Source organism: Nansenia antarctica (assembly GCF_963989245.1).
Source record: "Nansenia antarctica genome assembly, chromosome: 18".
NCBI lineage: Eukaryota > Metazoa > Chordata > Actinopteri > Argentiniformes > Microstomatidae > Nansenia > Nansenia antarctica.
The window spans coordinates 21,479,448-21,496,100 of record NC_137691.1 but is presented as its reverse complement, the minus strand read 5'-3'; the positions used below and the strand labels follow the sequence as shown (position 1 = coordinate 21,496,100).

The following is a 16,653-nucleotide window of genomic DNA, read 5'->3' as shown; positions in this document are numbered from 1 at the left end:
ACACGTGTATCATCCCAATGTGAAGTCAGGTCAGTATAAAGGCAAATGGTTTAAGACAGTTAAACTCTAGACAGTTAAAACATACAATAATAACTCAATAACATGAATTGCCAACATGAACAACAACAAAACACAGGAGGTTGAATAAATAGACAAATGTTACCTTTAATGAATAAGACAAACAATTCCTACATTTATGAACAGGACAATTCACAACAAAATCACATATATTTACATAGAAACAAGGCATTACAAATGACGGTCGAGTTATTTTACTCTGGATCCCCATCACCAGTCCTCTCCATAGAACAACACCATTTCAATTCTAAATGACTTGTGTGTATGTGTGTGTGTGTGTGTGTGTGTGTGTGTGTGTGTGTGTGTGTGTGTGTGTGTATGTTGGTATTGGCCTTCATGATCAATCCACTGAGTCATGGATCAGATAGGATTTAAGATAGATCGCTAGGCAGTACTTGGTTGATCTGAATGGAGGGAAGGAAACAGTGGTAACGGCTAGATCCTTTGCCGACATCAGTAAAGAGTTGGTGTGCAGCCCACTGTAATTGGCTAGGGAGGAGGTGGCGAGATCACTGCAGCAGGACAAAGCGTGAGAAAACACCAGGAGTCTCTTTGCCATCACCCAATGCTGCACTGAACCCCTCCTGTTGGCGCGCCCTGGCCAGCTTCGCAAGAGAGAGGAATGACCGAGGCTCTGTGATGGCGAGGTCGCTCAGGACACGCCGGTTCACCTGTACGCTACTCTGTATGAAGAAACAAAAGAGGGATGGAGATATTAATTAATGCAGTCAAAAATGGAGAGGAGTCAAAATACTGCTGAGGGGGGCGCTTAGGTGGCGTAGCGGGTTAAGCGTCGACCATGTAACCGCAGGGTCCCCGGTTCGATTCCAGCCAGGGACTTATCCTGCATGTCATCCCTCCTCTCTCTCACCCATCCTTCCTGTCATAATCTATACTGTACTGTCAATAAAAAATATGAGTGGGACTGCCCCACTAAGAAAAGAGAAAAAAAAAAAGGAAAAAAAAGGGACTATTGGACTTGAACAGCTGATTTGGGTGAGAGATGGGGAGTACAAGGAGTGGGTTCAGTGTATAATGAGAGTGCTGGATTGTGAGAAATGTTTAAATGCATCAACATTTTTAACACTGACTGTTTCCTGGTTTGTTATTAGAGTACTCAGCACTCCTCTCATTCCAGTCAAATTGAACAAAGATGGCAAAGAACGACCTGGAACTGAGACAGGGTAGGCCGACTAACCTTCACCAGGTTGAACTGAGACAGGGTAGTAAGGAACAGTGTAGTAAGGAACAGTGTAGGCCGACTGACCTTCACCAGGTTGAACTGAGACAGGGTAGTAAGGAACAGTGTAGGCCGACTAACCTTCACCAGGTTGAACTGAGACAGGGTAGTAAGGAACAGGGTAGTAAGGAACAGTGTCGGCCGACTAACCTTCACCAGGTTGAACTGAGACAGGGTAGTAAGGAACAGTGTAGGCCGACTAACCTTCACCAGGTTGAACTGAGACAGGGTAGTAAGACTAACCTTCACCAGGTTGAACTGAGACAGGGTAGTAAGGAACAGGGTAGTATGAGACAGGGTAGTAAGGAACAGTGTAGGCCGACTAACCTTCACCAGGTTGAACTGAGACAGGGTAGTAAGGAACAGTGTAGGCCGACTAACCTTCACCAGGTTGAACTGAGACAGGGTAGTAAGACTAACCTTCACCAGGTTGAACTGAGACAGGGTAGTAAGGAACAGGGTAGTATGAGACAGGGTAGTAAGGAACAGTGTAGGCCGACTAACCTTCACCAGGTTGAACTGAGACAGGGTAGTAAGGAACAGTGTAGGCCGACTAACCTTCACCAGGTTGAACTGAGACAGGGTAGTAAGGAACAGTGTAGGCCGACTAACCTTCACCAGGTTGAACTGAGACAGGGTAGTAAGGAACAGGGTAGTAAGGAACAGTGTCGGCCGACTAACCTGCACCAGGTTGCTCATAAGCACAGGGTACTTCATGCCATGTTCCCGTGACGCTGCTGCGATGCGTGAGATCCACAGCTGGGGAAAAGCATCATACAGGTTTAATATCATGACAGGACACATATCATTATGGAACTAATTCAATCTATCGCTATTGTGTTATGACCTTGGCTCAAAGGCCACAACAAAAGGGACAGTTTTAAAGTTTAACAAAAGTATTTATTTACTAAAAAAGTGTAATCAACAGAACACTAACTAAATAAAGAATGTAATATGAGGTGTGAACTTAATAAGTTAATCAGTGGTGATGTATGTTGGATGAGTGAGTGTATGGGTGGAGGGATGTTGAAAGGTGCTAAAGGCAAACTACATTACCATTAACATAGTAAAACAAAAGGCATGTAAAGGAACCTAACCAAAACAAAGGCCAAGTGGCAGCAGCCAAAACAAAGCCAAAACAGAGTGCAGCAGAGAGAGCCTGGCTGTGGGTAAGCTGTTTTTTATGGCCAAGATGCACCAGGCCCAGATGCATCGCGTCAGCCAATCAAGTCCAGCTGCAGAATAGACAACAGCCCACACTCACCCCCCAGTGCACACCCCTAGAGGGCACCACAGGGGCCATCACAGTCACTATGCATTACAGTTGTAATAAAATGCATGGATGGTGAGATATCTCGGTGACAAAAGTGATCAGCTCATAACTCTTACACAACAGTATAAATGCATGATTTAGACAGCTATTACAATCATTGCTTTTACAGTCCAAGTTCTCACCGATCGCATGTTACGTCCTTTGGCCTTGCGAGACTTGGAGGCGTAGACGAATGCCCTTCTGACTGCCCGCACCGCCAGGGTGTAGCATCGGTTCTTTCTACCTCTGAAGTGCTGAATGGTTACAGACGGGATGAGAGTCAGGTAACATACAGACGGGATGAGAGTCAGGTAACATACAGACGGGATGAGAGTCAGGTAACATACAGACGGGATGAGAGTCAGGTAACATACAGACGGGATGAGAGTCAGGTAACATACAGACGGGGTGAGTCAGGTAACATACAGACGGGATGAGTCAGGTAACATACAGACGGGGTGAGTCAGGTAACATACAGACGGGGTGAGTCAGGTAACATACAGACGGGGTGAGTCAGGTAACATACAGACGGGGTGAGTCAGGTAACATACAGACGGGATGAGTCAGGTAACATACAGACGGGGTGAGTCAGGTAACATACAGACGGGGTGAGTCAGGTAACATACAGACGAAAGGACTTTAGTGTGCAGTACATTATAAAAGTATAGTAGAAAAACATGTCCCTAGCTATTATACCAACAGTTTCGAAAATGTTATATTATCAAAAGATTAGCACGCAGAAACATTCATAGTCGTCATAAAACAACTCATGCATTGTTCTGGTGCATTGACGTGAATACAGTCTGAATACATGTTTCATCTGTCTACCTGCAGGGTGGATGGATCATTTAGCTGGTGTGGTGCACCAAATTAGATGGCACATCAGGGACGTGCCGTCCATATAAGCAGGGTAAGCAGTGCTTACCCAACGAAAAAAGAAAAAAGGAAAATATTAACTCATTGACTGCCAAAGACGCCAATTGGCGTCTTATAGAATAGTAACGTTGACTGCCAAAGACGCCAATTGGCGTCTTATAGAAATTTTTTTTTTTTTCGCGGGGATCGCGTTATTGACATGTTCTACACCTAGCGAGTGAATTTCAGACTTGGGTGTAATGTATTTCGGTCCCAGATGGGGGCAGTAGTTCGATAAAAGCCTGGAGAAGGAAGTGGCTTGCTGTGGGTTGTAGTAATGGCGAAACGGATCAGGGTATGTGCCAAACGCGGCGCGGAGCATTGCGGAGCATCGCGGCCATCGCGCGACTCTTCAAACAGTTCAGAGTCGGATGATACAGAAAAAGTGCAGAAAAAAATAAATTAAAAAAAAGTTCTGCAGAAAAAGCTCGTTTTCTCTGTTTATTGGTCAAAATCAGGTGTTTTTGCTGAAACCACCCTATGTTCTACGGCCGATTTCTAAACACTCAAAGAGGCTAGAAACAAACTTTCTTTTTCTGATGAAAGAAGAGAGTCTAAAGTTTTGGTAGATATGTTCAATGTTTATGTAGTCCGAAAAGTCAATATTTGGTGGGTCTTCAAAGTTCAGCGAAAATGCCCCAAAAGTCTGGCAGTGTGGAGCTCTCCGCTCTGAACATGGCTGGCAGTCAAAGAGAATAAAAGTGCATGTAACCGTTTGTTTGTTTTCATTAAAAGAGTCGTATTTTAGGTCCCAGGGCAGCAGGAGTCATTCATTTTGACGTTGCATTTTTAGCGCCACCTGTAGGAGTAAAGCACTCCCTACTCTGCTTTGCATATAAGCACTCCTCTCTCTGCTTTCCCTCGCGTACATTCGAATGCGTGAAAATGTCTTTTTTATTTTTTTCCGATGCCTCAACCCGCTGTTTAATGTGACCAGGGTAAGCATGCTTACAGCCAATCAGAGTAGGTCTTTCATTCCGATAAGAGCTACTGATTGGCTCTTATCACTTTCAAGTTCACTTAACATTTCACCTCTCGCCCGGCAGAATAGCTTATGCCAGCTAGCTCAAACGATCTAAATAATAATAATCAATAAGGATAACTTGCTTGATTTTGTGAATATGGACATTACTGTCAGCGACCTAAAGGGATTTCGTAGACTGGACTGGAAAAACACAACTACTGGCTAAAGGCCGCCCGGCCGCTCGCTCACCGATGTTCACACTGACCCAGAAAGGGAGAGTCGCCAGCGGCTACAGCAAGCCTGGTATGAGCGGTTTATATGATGTATATGATTCGCGAGGCTGGTGGCGATCTGTGCTTGTTTATATGGTTTGAGTACTTTGAGAGGGAGGGTCTGTGATGTGATGTCAAGTGCCTGTGTGACAAAGTGTGAAAAGAAAGTGTGTTGTGTTTACTATGGAGGATGGAAACGGTGTGTGTCTGTGTTGTGCGTGTGTGCGTGTGCGATGTTGAAACTGGACTTGTAGATTTCAGTAGGTTGGCTACTTGAAACGATCTTTGAACAATGAGCACCCCTGATATAGTCGAAACTGGCAACTGTTTTTTTTGTTTTTGGTAATCTGATCACAAAGTGACACTACAGTTTATTAGCGGGTTCTAGGGCATCAAAATTGCATTTCCTTGAAACTGCGTTCACTGATAGCGTGTATGTGTAATTACGTGTATTTCTATATCTTATGCTTACCCAATCTAAAAGCTCACGGCACGTGCCTGTGGCACATTACTATACAACAACATGCTGACATTACAGTTAGCTGTTAGCTGTTTGGAGCGCTGGTGCTGCACAACAGAAGACACCAACTCTTGTGTCATATCATATCATATCATAGCATAGCATATGGCTAGCTACACAAGTAGCTAAGTATGTTGACATGCATACATTAACTAAATAAATCCCGTTCATGTCAAGTTTTTTTAAGTCAGTATGAGCGCGTATAGTAGCAAGTTAGCTACAGTGTGCTATCCTTACCCGTGCATTCTTTAGAACTTCTTGAACCTTCCAGTATCGATCAGGTCCACGACTGCGGATCAACAAAGACAAAGTCAGAAACACCATCTCGCTTTTCCAGTGATGTGATTACAGTCTGGTCGTTTCCCTGTGTAGATGACCTTAACCAGGACCCGAGATGTCACGTGGGCGCAGGGCTTGTTGCTTCCAGAGCATCCGGCGACATTACACTGACATCCGCACGCGCCAGGGTTGCCAGATGGGATTGACAATTTCCAGCCTAACAACAGTCTAAAACCCGCTAAATCCAAAAACCAGCCCAAAACCAGTCAGAAAACCGCTAATGGTGGATATGTGTCCCCAAAATCATGTTTTACAGCATACCATCTTTTTTTAGATTACTTAATCAATTTGATTATACTTTGTCATGGGATTCATGGTGAAGATATCATAATTATAATAGCATTATTATAGGTATCATTTAAAGTACTGCATGCAATGGGACACAACATAAATCACAATTTAGCCGCTTTTTAAACATTTATTATTATAATTTATGTATTTTCAGTTTTTAATTTGCCCCTAAAAACTGATCAAAATTAAGTGTTTACTGACGTAACTGGCTAGCACCGCACTGGCCGATGGGATAGCGGAAGTCACAGGGAGGTCAGAGACGTCACAGTGTTCAACATGTCCGTCGCTGGTCTCTCGTCCTTGGGTCGTGTGGCGCTCCGCTCCTCCGCTGGGATGGTGGTATGTTGTTGTTTCTGACCAGTGGATGATGTTGATGTTGTCTCACTGGTCGAATTGACCCGATGATTGAGAAAAGGGAAAGCGCAAGCTAGTTAGCTCGCCGTGCGTGAGACATGGGTCACAGTGGTTAGCCTCTTACTTAACTGCCTCCCTAGCTGCCCGTTGAGCTGTGGATGTAAAAAGAAATAAGGCAGAAGTAATACACTATCTTACTAGCTACATTGTTATTAAAGTTAAACCATTCTTAATTCTCTTCATTTGTTAGGGAGTGACGAGTGGAGCTGATAAGCTCGCTAGTTCCTCACCTGTCAAGGTAAACACACTAGGATGTCAGTATTGGGTTAGGGTTAGGGCTACACACACTGGAGAGAGTTAAACTAGTCTGGGACAGCCTGGCGTCTAAACAACGTTAATGATGTGTGATGTTTATTGTGCAGAAAACGTTAAAACGTGGAAAAAACTAGTGACAGTTACGAGTGCGAGAAAGCATGACCGTTTGCAGCATTCGCCTGTTACATATGGCTTGATGTGTAACACAGTTGTGACCGGTAGGGCTGGTGTGGGATTGCCATGGGGTCAAAGGGCATGTATTTAGGCCCACTCTGTCTTGGGTGGTAGACTATACTATACGTTTAACACTTCCAACAAAAGCCCTGTCTTGCCAGGAACTTTGTGTTAACAACAGTATTAATTTAATCATTTTGTATTCAATAGTTTTTACAGATACTGTGTCAAACTGTTTTGAAATATCAAATATTGACCTTGCTAAAGTGTAGGCTAAATATGTTTGGGAATGTGGTCTAACATGACAGACGAAGGTTGAGCAGTTCTCCTGACATGTTCTTTCCCATCAGGCGGTTCGTCATGCTCAGACGGCAGCAGCCCCAGCGGCTCAGCCCAGAATTAAGAAGTTCCAGATATACCGCTGGGACCCAGACACGCCCGGAGACAAGCCCCGCATGCAGACCTTTGACATCGACCTCAACAAGTGAGTAGTGTACACATTATTACCCTTATGTAATGTAATGTACAGCCTGGAATCAGGTGCAGTACTGACCGCCATCCCTACTGTCTGCAATTGACAGCATTAGTAAACATCTCTTCAGACATAGATAATAGATAAAGGCCGTTCTTGCTTCATGAGGACATTATGGTGTGTCATTTGTGTTCTTGTTCACTTATTGGTCACTGTGAAATATCTTGGATCTTACTCCCCGGAGATCGAGGTGTTGATGTTGTTGTTAGGGCGTTAGTATTAGCTGATCCAATTGAGGACAGTGTGCCTCACCATGAGCCAAGAACAAGCCTCCTTAAGGAGGATGATTGGGACACCAGACAGATTCTGAGTCTTCCTCCCTCCATACAGTATGTCCCTGTGATGAGCTTTTTTTAACCTCTTGATTTGTAGAAGTAGGAGTTTATGCTTGGTCAGATCAAGAAGAACCTATTGAATTTGATGACTTTATACATTTGTCTGTCTGTGAGTTCACTTCACAATAGAATGTCCTAGGAATGGGGAAACAATATACTGACTGCTTCCTTCCTCTAACCAGCTGTGGCCCGATGGTCCTAGATGCCCTCATCAAGATCAAGAATGAGATGGACCCCACTCTGACCTTCCGCCGCTCCTGCAGAGAGGGTCGGTCTTTTTTTTATGCTGTACTATGCAGCCATGATAAACCTGAAAAACTGTTTTCGTCTGGATATTATCTAAGATTAAGGACAGGATGCTCAGCTGCCATACCAAAGAACATTAACATGAGACTTTAAATTAGTAGGCTAATAGTATACGCTGGTAAAGTGATTGCAATGCACCATAACAAAGAATAGTGTAGAATAAGCATGGTCATTTCAGTGTTATGGCGCTGTGCGCTTGTTTGTGTGTCTCAGAAACACTAAGTGACTTTGCACTTTACTAGTGTATATGCAGTAGTGGTAATCAGGGGAAACCATAGGAACCAGGTTTCTGGAAGATGATCTTGTTGCTGGTAGCAAAATACTATAATTTCAACATTGACTTTACCCACTGGACCCACCAGGGTTCCCGCAGGGAGCTCATTCCGTTTCCATTAATGAGTATAATATGGGTCTGTATTTTTTGGGTTGATGCAGGTATCTGTGGATCCTGTGCAATGAACATCAACGGGGGCAACACGCTGGCTTGTTTGAACAAGATTGACACCAACACTAGCAAGCATGCCAAGATATACCCCCTGCCACACATGTATGTGGTGAAGGATCTGGTGCCTGTGAGTCATAATCCCAACAGACTCTTTGACAGGCAGCATGCCATTGCCTATCTAGTTTAGGATTTGATGGATGTTTGACCACTATAAAGTAATCCTCAGTTGTATTAGGTGGATGTCATTTTGTCATGTAGCCTGTAACTTGAGTTTGTGGTGGGGTCGAGTTTGACGGAGGGTATGTCTTGATTGCAGGACATGAGTAACTTCTACGCTCAGTATAAGTCCATCGAGCCGTACCTGAAGAAGAAGGATGAGACAAATGAAGGAAAGGAACAGTATCTGCAGTCGGTGGAGGACAGGCAAAAATTGGTATCCAAAAATATACTCCCTCTGCAAAATAGAAATGAGCAGAATGTGTTGTAACCATGGCTGAAATACACAACTATTCAGTGCTCTCTTTCTTTTCTTCCCCTTTCTCTTCTCTCCCTCTCAGGACGGGCTGTATGAGTGTATCCTGTGTGCATGCTGCAGCACCAGCTGCCCCAGCTACTGGTGGAACGGAGACAAGTACCTGGGACCTGCTGTCCTTATGCAGGTGTGTGTGTGTGTGTGTGTGTGTGTGTGTGTGTGTGTACACATGTTTGAGAGAATTTCTGAGTGTGTGAGGGTGATGGTTGGTGTTTATTGCTGTATTTGATAAATGGGTCACTGTAATGGGATGAGAGATTTTGCGTGTCCAGTTGTTTCTGTTCATACGTCAGTCTTCACTCAGGCCTACCGCTGGATGATCGACTCACGAGACGAGTTCACAGAGGAGCGTCTGGCCAAGCTGCAGGATCCTTTCTCCCTCTACCGCTGTCACACCATCATGAACTGCACTAAGACCTGCCCCAAGGTAACCTTTCAGCACCCACCCCTGAACACATTGCCTCCCTGCTCAACAATGCACCTTCCTCTTGCTGTGAGATTTGGTCTATTCTTTACTCATTGTGCTATTCATCCCTAAAACCACTCTCCTTCCCCTACAGGGATTGAACCCAGGAAAGGCAATAGCAGAGATAAAGAAGATGATGGCCACCTATAAGGAGAAGAAATCAGCGACTGCTTGAACCTCTGGTCATCTTTATTCTTGACAGCCCATCCCTCTAACCTTTGAATTAAATTATACTAGAATTAAGATGTCTGATTGGCCTGCACACCTGTCGACTTCAGCACCTTCACACTCCACAAGTGACACTGATCTCTAAGAGAAATTGGGGAATGGTCGGTGTGTGTGTGTGTGTGTGTGTGTTTGTCTGTATGAGAGAAATGGGTTTGAGAGATGAGTGTGTGTGAGAGATGACCAACAGACTGTAATAGAATGACTCATGCCAATTTAGTTGGTGTTGTTGGTGGTGTGAGTGTGTGTTTTAGTCCAGGGTGTGATGGGTTCACAGGCATTTATAAGTGTAAAAGATCCTCCAGCTCTTCCATCATACCAACGGGAGTCATATTTTTAATGTGTAATAAACACAGTTCTTGCTTGCTATTGTGTCCCTGGTTATTATGTCTGCTTGTAATGAAACTGTGTTATTCCATTGCATTTGGAAGGATTAAATCTGTCATATTTTTGTTACTCGAATGAATGAATACATCTCAGGTTATGCTCTATAGATCTGCCCAGGTGTGCAATACTGTATTTAGCATTGCAATGTATGTCCTCTAGATGTCAGCCTTTCATGGGTTTGCTTGGGAGGTGCTCAATAGTCTGACCTAAATGTATGTATATAATTGCACCTATTGTAAGCAGTTACACAGACACTGTTTATGCTGAGATCATCAATAGGCACCTATTCCTAGATCTAATTTATCATATTCCTCTGATTGCAATCCATTGTATGTGTTCAAATAAATTGTGCTTGAATGACTGCTGTGATTGATTTATACACTTTTTCTGAATACTATTATGGGCTACTTGGTATTGGTCCTTGTTCACCAGGCATTTCTGTTCACATGAAGAAGATGATAGGTTGTGGCCTACAGATGTCAAACAAATGAGTCATACATCAAATTGATTTAACTTATACCTGATCTCAACTTGTTTCACTGGAAAACTATTGTCCATAATAAAGATTATTAGATAAGATTCAACTTGATTGTCATTGCAAAGTACAAGTACCACAAGTAACGAAATGCTGTTTAGCATCTGTGGTATAGGTATATACAGGAGAGGATAGTAAGCTATGTACAGTTAAGGTAGCACAGTTAAGCTAGACATATTGCCTATACTGCTGATGTACTCCCTATTGGTTCCATTCTGAAGGCAGAGATACATGTCGTGGGTGGTGTAAACATGGGCTCTTGTGTGTGGGTGGTGTAAACATGGGCTCTGGTCTGTGGGTGGTGTAAACATGGGCTCTAGTCTGTGGGTGGTGTAAACATGGGCTCTGGTCTGTGGGTGGTGTAAACATGGGCTCTTGTGTGTGGGTGGTGTAAACATGGGCTCTAGTCTGTGGGTGGTGTAAACATGGGCTCTAGTCTGTGGGTGGTGTAAACATGGGCTCTGGTCTGTGGGTGGTGTAAACATGGGCTCTGGTCTGTGGGTGGTGTAAACATGGGCTCTTGTGTGTGGGTGGTGTAAACATGGGCTCTTGTGTGTGGGTGGTGTAAACATGGGCTCTAGTCTGTGGGTGGTGTAAACATGGGCTCTAGTCTGTGGGTGGTGTAAACATGGGCTCTGGTCTGTGGGTGGTGTAAACATGGGCTCTGGTCTGTGGGTGGTGTAAACATGGGCTCTAGTCTGTGGGTGGTGTAAACATGGGCTCTGGTCTGTGGGTGGTGTAAACATGGCTCTGGTCTGTGGGTGGTGTAAACATGGGCTCTGGTCTGTGGGTGGTGTAAACATGGCTCTGGTCTGTGGGTGGTGTAAACATGGGCTCTGGTCTGTGGGTGGTGTAAACATGGGCTCTAGTCTGTGGGTGGTGTAAACATGGGCTCTGGTCTGTGGGTGGTGTAAACATGGGCTCTAGTCTGTGGGTGGTGTAAACATGGGCTCTAGTCTGTGGGTGGTGGCCCTGGTGGGGTTCCACAGGATCGGGGAGGAGTGGATAGGAGACGGGGCGGTACAATGTGGCGTCGGTCAATCGGTGCCAGAGACGGAGACACACATGAGACGCGAGGATCGCCCGAGCAAAGTGAAATTAAGTGAGGTAAGAAAGTTGACCATGATTGAATATAAGCAAAACAATCGAAAACAGCATCGATTTTTTCATTCAGATTCATTACGATGTTTTAATCAAAGGGAATTAGTTTGAGATTATGTGACAGGCTATTGTGTGTTATTTCATTTGAAATATGATTACCAGTAGCCTATTTCTGAAAGTAAACCGGATCAAAAATGTATTTTTGAAACTACTCCGACAATAATACTCTCTGAAAGCAATGACATGTGACATGCCAACTCCAAATCTCATCTTCGATCTTCGTGAATGTTTTTGTTGTTGTTGTTATTATCCAGTGTAAATCTTGGATTTATTTAGGATTATCTTTGTGCAATGCCTGTTCCGAATTGACATGCGGTTGTGGTCCTGTTTTTTTTTTTCTCCAGTGGAGTTGGGGGGGGGGCAATCTGCACTCCAGGGGGTGGGGTTAGAGCTTGTGGCAATGACAATACAATGGAGAGGGATTGGCCAACACAAATAAAATGAGAAAGAAAAGGAGTGAGACTGATTTGGGTTATATGGAAGAGGAGGGGGATTGGAAACAGGCGATAGATGGAGAGAAACGTTTTTCTTTGTATACATGGCTTTTGAAAACAAACTGTGAACTGTATTGGAAAGGATGGAGAGATGAGGATCTCCCCTTTCATAGTGGCGTTGTTCCCAAGTCCCCAGGCTTGGGGGAGGGGGTCAGTGAGGGCTGAGGAGGGGGGAGAGACGAAATGGGGTTGGGGAGGGGGGGTGTAATAGCTCCCAGATGTGTGCTGTGAAAACATATGGTTTCCGATAGTCACTGTGATGCACAAGAGGAATGTCTGAACACACTCACACAGGCACTCTCATACTTATTGGCACATAATAACATTACGTGTCAATATATACATGCACATAGACACACATACACACGTTAGATGACATACATAGCCTCATGCAGGCTGTACATTTATTCAAACTACAGGCAAGCATAATATATGCTATATACAGTCAAGCATATTATGCTCTCTCTCTCTCTCTCTCAACATCACACACACACACACACACACACACACACACACACACACACACACACACACACACACACACACACACACACGCGTAATCACATGACACATTAAATGTGCTAACATACACACACATTTCCCACACTGATGATCTCATACTGTAACAAACAATGCACAAAGACATGTGCAGATGGAGTGCTGCCTCGTTGTGTGGAGCCTCGTTGTGTGGAGCCCAGTTTAGCTAGATGGGAGGAGCGTTTGCTCATTCCACAGTCAAAGTGGCCTAATACTGTGTCTTACAATGTTACTTATAGAAAGTTAAAAAGACTGTGGTTAATGCCATTTGATCCATGCCATCTTGTTAAAACATACTACATAAAGTAAGGAAACAATGTTTACCATGATAGTCTAATAAGAACCTCAAGAAGAGAGTAGGTGATCTTTTTACTTTGTCCCTGAGAATGGACTCCTCTGTCTCCATTGCCCTTCACGAACCTCTTCTCTTTCTCTCCTACGCTTTTTAGTTTTGGCTTACAATTCAGCGGTTATACTGTACTACCTCAACATGGCAATCTGTGCTTATTAGAAAGCATAAGAGAGAGAGAGAGTGAGAGGTGAGGGAGAAACTAGGGGGGGGAGGGGTTCGTGGAAATGACCAGAGAGGGCGACAGAGGGGAAATGAGAGACGTGGAGAGAGGGATATAGAAGAGGAGGAGAGAGGGGTGGAGTGGGGGGGGCTCAGTGGTTCTTTTCCTGGAATGCAGCCCCTAGTCTGTCTGCTTTAGAGTTTCTCAGTGGAACGGAGAAAAGGAGAAAAACAGAGGGATTGTTAAGGCAGACAGACATGCCACATTCTTGCTGTCAAAGTTTTCCCTTTTCCCCCTGACTGTTTGGGGCCAGGGGAGGGCAGAGAGAGAGGGGGGGGAGAGAGAGAGAGAGAGAGAGAGAGAGAGAGAGAGAGAGAGAGAGAGAGAGAGAGAGAGAGAGAGAGAGAGGTGAGCCCAATGTAATAAAGAGATAGGAGAGGAGAGGTTTGGGCAAAATAGAGATAGTACTGGACAGAGATAGGAGGGAGAAGAACAGACCGTCAGGGGTAAAGATGACTAACGACATGTCATAATGCTCATACTGTCAGCATAAATATACGTTTCTGTTATCACTAAGACATTGTATGACTTTCCTCTCACCACCTCAGTTTCTGAGTCAGTCTACCTCCACACAGAGAGTGACCATGAGAGTCCTCCTTCTGCTGTCCATGCCAGGCGAGTCACAACATACTGTACACAGTCTTACACTACTCACACAATACACACTGTACACATGGCTCATAAAACCACTTCACCAGCACAACCCATCCATTACGATCTCTGAGCACCACACACTACTACAATACTGCACACATACACACAAACACTTGATTACCAACCTTTTTTGTATCTCAACAGTGTTGCTGTTTGCCCAGCAGCCCACTCTCTACCATGAACCCTTTCCTTTTTTGGGTGAGTTCATTCACACCATTAACATTGTCTGTTCAAATGCACAAAGCTGCTTTAAGTTTGTGTTATGTCTCTCCACATCTGTTAATCATTTCAAGTGTCCTCTGTCTACCCACCCTTAGGGGTATTCTTTCAACATCACCACCATGTGAAATGTATCACTTTTTAACCACCACTTAATAGGAGACAGTTATACTTCCAAAAAAAGACTTAAATTACCACTTAGTATCTTATTAGTAGTTAACATCTGGGATATTAAGTCATGTGAAATCTCCTCATTTTCTCTTCAATTTGGAACGCTGTTGTTTCATTTTATTATGGTCACATTTTATATAAACTCAACTCTATCATTATCATCATCTGTTTGTAATTATGTCTCTTAGATGAGCTTCAACTCTGTTGGCTGGCTCGAAGTGACTCACATTGTCAATCTGAAATGAAATGAAAACAAATCTCAAACCTTTCTTCATTTCTGCTTCACAGAGGACTATGGCACAGATGACTATTTTCCAGGTAAAATACCTGTGGATTATGTCTGTGTGTAAATTTGACCATTAAAATAGAATAGATAATTTTGAGCTTTTTTGCCCCCATAGCCTATCAGTGACTGAAAGACCCCTCCCCCCTCTCTCTTTTTCAGGAGCTCATGAATCAGATGCTTCAGTTCAGCAGCAGGTTCTGTTGGACCCGCAGGCTGGTCGCGGGCAGTCTGGTATGCCAACCTCTCATATCTATTGTTTTAACATTTACACCTGCTGATACCTTGTTTTGTTAGATTTGCTGAGTTCTGTGATTCAATTTAGCTGACTGAATGTCAAGCTGATTGCATATGTAACTGTGAATGTGGATGTACATCTGTATTTTTCTTTTTTGTGTTTGTGTCAGAGTTAGAGACAGAGCCCACAGAACCTGGCCCTCTTGGTAAGAAACATGGAGGAAGATTACAAATAGACTATATTAGGTTATATATAGATTACTATCCTGTATCAAACATTGGTTTCTTGTTGTGTAGATTGTCGAGAGGAGCAGTACCCCTGCACCAGACTCTACTCTGTTCACAAGCCATGCAAACAGTGCCTGAATAGCCTCTGCTTCTACAGGTAATGCTGTGCTACTGCACAATACATGACTTCACACAGGCTACTGTAGTATTCAACAACTCCAAGTGACCACATTCCTCTCTCCTCAGCTTGCGAAGGGTGTATGTGATCAACAAGGAGGTATGCGTAAGGACCGTGTGTGCACATGAAGAGCTGCTTCGAGGTGAGGGCAGCGTATGTGTGTGTGCCCAATGTCTATGTACACTGTTACAGAGTTGAAGCAACTGCACATGAACACAGTTGTAACCTCTCTCCCTCTCCCTCTGTGTAGCTGACCTCTGCCGTGACCAGTTCTCTCGTTGTGGTGTAGCAGCAGTGAGTGGCCAATGTGGGGCGCTAGGGAGCAGCTGTGGGAAGAGCTGTGGAGGCTGTTGAGACTGGAGTGATCAGAGAGAAGACCAGCCCAGATACTGCCACATCTCAAGGGTCTACATCCCACCCCATCACCCTCCTCCTCCTCCTCTTCCTCCCCTGTCACACCTCCCTTTCTTTCCAACTTTTGACTTTGCCTGTATTTCACACAGACTTTGGTACCGAGTGTCTTTTCTCCTCTATTCTCTTTTTACATCCCTTTAAGAATAATACATACCGAATGAGAAGTGGGATTAGTAGAAAAGACTGTATGGATAAACATATGTATTCTTTTATACTCAAAAGAACATTAATGACTGTATTATGTCACTGGTGCTTTTACAATCAATCACACTGGTGCTATGGAAAGCAGCAGATGCACATACAAAAACAAAACAAGTTTTGATCTAGTATTTCTTGCCTTACTGTATCATATATTCGACATACTTGTGTGGTGTTTGTTGTAGTTTATTGTACCTGTGTTGAACAGCAGTCATAGTAATGACCAACTCTTCATGAAGAACAGCCAGAGTGGCGGCCACTGCGCACTGACCTCAACAACGGAGGCATAATCAATAATAAATCATCAATAATTATCATCAGACTGCCTCCACACTGGACCGAGTGGTGAGCAGAGACAATCAGACTTGAAGAGACGGGTGCTGAGACCCCCTGACCCCTCTTGAAGAGTTCATGTAACACTGCCCACATTAGTATGACTACTGTATGGTGGAGACCTTGCAGTGAGCGTATACTTTCACATATCAACGGCAAGAAGGGCTTTGGAAAGGCGGCTCACATTGTTACTGTACTTTGTACTCACATTGTTACTGCTTTGCAAAACCCTTTCACTATAAAGAAGGAGAAAAAAATAAATGTTTTGTTTTTTTACTACAACTTAACCTCAGTGTGATTCATTCAGGTGTTTGGTTTGCATGACAGGATCATTCTGCTATACATATATATATATATACAGTATATATACTATACCTCTGTAGCTGCTGAGGATACATGTCAAAGGCATATGACTAACATAAGAGGGTGCTTAATGT

The 16,653-nt window shown here is 43.9% G+C and overlaps 3 protein-coding genes across 4 annotated transcripts; 2 read left to right on the top strand and 1 right to left on the bottom strand.

The window, feature by feature from the left end:
- Positions 1 to 164: 164 nt before the first annotated feature.
- On the bottom strand, positions 165 to 5,696 carry mrpl20 (mitochondrial ribosomal protein L20). The gene is made up of 4 exons (XM_080548354.1): positions 5,539 to 5,696; positions 2,774 to 2,884; positions 2,000 to 2,077; positions 165 to 761 (listed from the first exon to the last, which is right to left on the bottom strand). Exons 1-4 carry the CDS (start codon positions 5,623 to 5,625, stop codon positions 588 to 590), a joined length of 450 nt encoding a protein of 149 aa, XP_080404480.1. The 5' UTR covers positions 5,626 to 5,696; the 3' UTR covers positions 165 to 587.
- A 506-nt stretch (positions 5,697 to 6,202) lies between these two features.
- sdhb (succinate dehydrogenase complex, subunit B, iron sulfur (Ip)) lies at positions 6,203 to 9,981 on the top strand. Of its 2 annotated transcripts, XM_080548349.1 has the most exons (9): positions 6,213 to 6,270; positions 6,536 to 6,583; positions 7,125 to 7,258; positions 7,824 to 7,909; positions 8,383 to 8,519; positions 8,709 to 8,825; positions 8,950 to 9,051; positions 9,229 to 9,351; positions 9,485 to 9,981. In XM_080548349.1, the coding sequence occupies exons 1-9, from the start codon at positions 6,265 to 6,267 to the stop codon at positions 9,563 to 9,565; spliced, it is 834 nt and encodes a 277-aa protein (XP_080404475.1). In that variant the 5' UTR covers positions 6,213 to 6,264; the 3' UTR covers positions 9,566 to 9,981. The 2 variants fall into 2 exon arrangements, with proteins under 2 accessions (XP_080404474.1, XP_080404475.1); XM_080548348.1 differs by lacking the exon at positions 6,536 to 6,583 and having other exon boundaries at positions 6,203 to 6,270.
- A 1,501-nt stretch (positions 9,982 to 11,482) lies between these two features.
- mfap2 (microfibril associated protein 2) lies at positions 11,483 to 16,457 on the top strand (the record flags this gene model as incomplete). Its single annotated transcript, XM_080548061.1, has 9 exons — positions 11,483 to 11,644; positions 13,850 to 13,916; positions 14,100 to 14,153; positions 14,634 to 14,663; positions 14,791 to 14,862; positions 15,036 to 15,071; positions 15,163 to 15,250; positions 15,340 to 15,413; positions 15,522 to 16,457. 9 exons carry the CDS (start codon positions 11,483 to 11,485, stop codon positions 15,623 to 15,625), a joined length of 687 nt encoding a protein of 228 aa, XP_080404187.1. The 3' UTR covers positions 15,626 to 16,457.
- Positions 16,458 to 16,653: the final 196 nt, after the last annotated feature.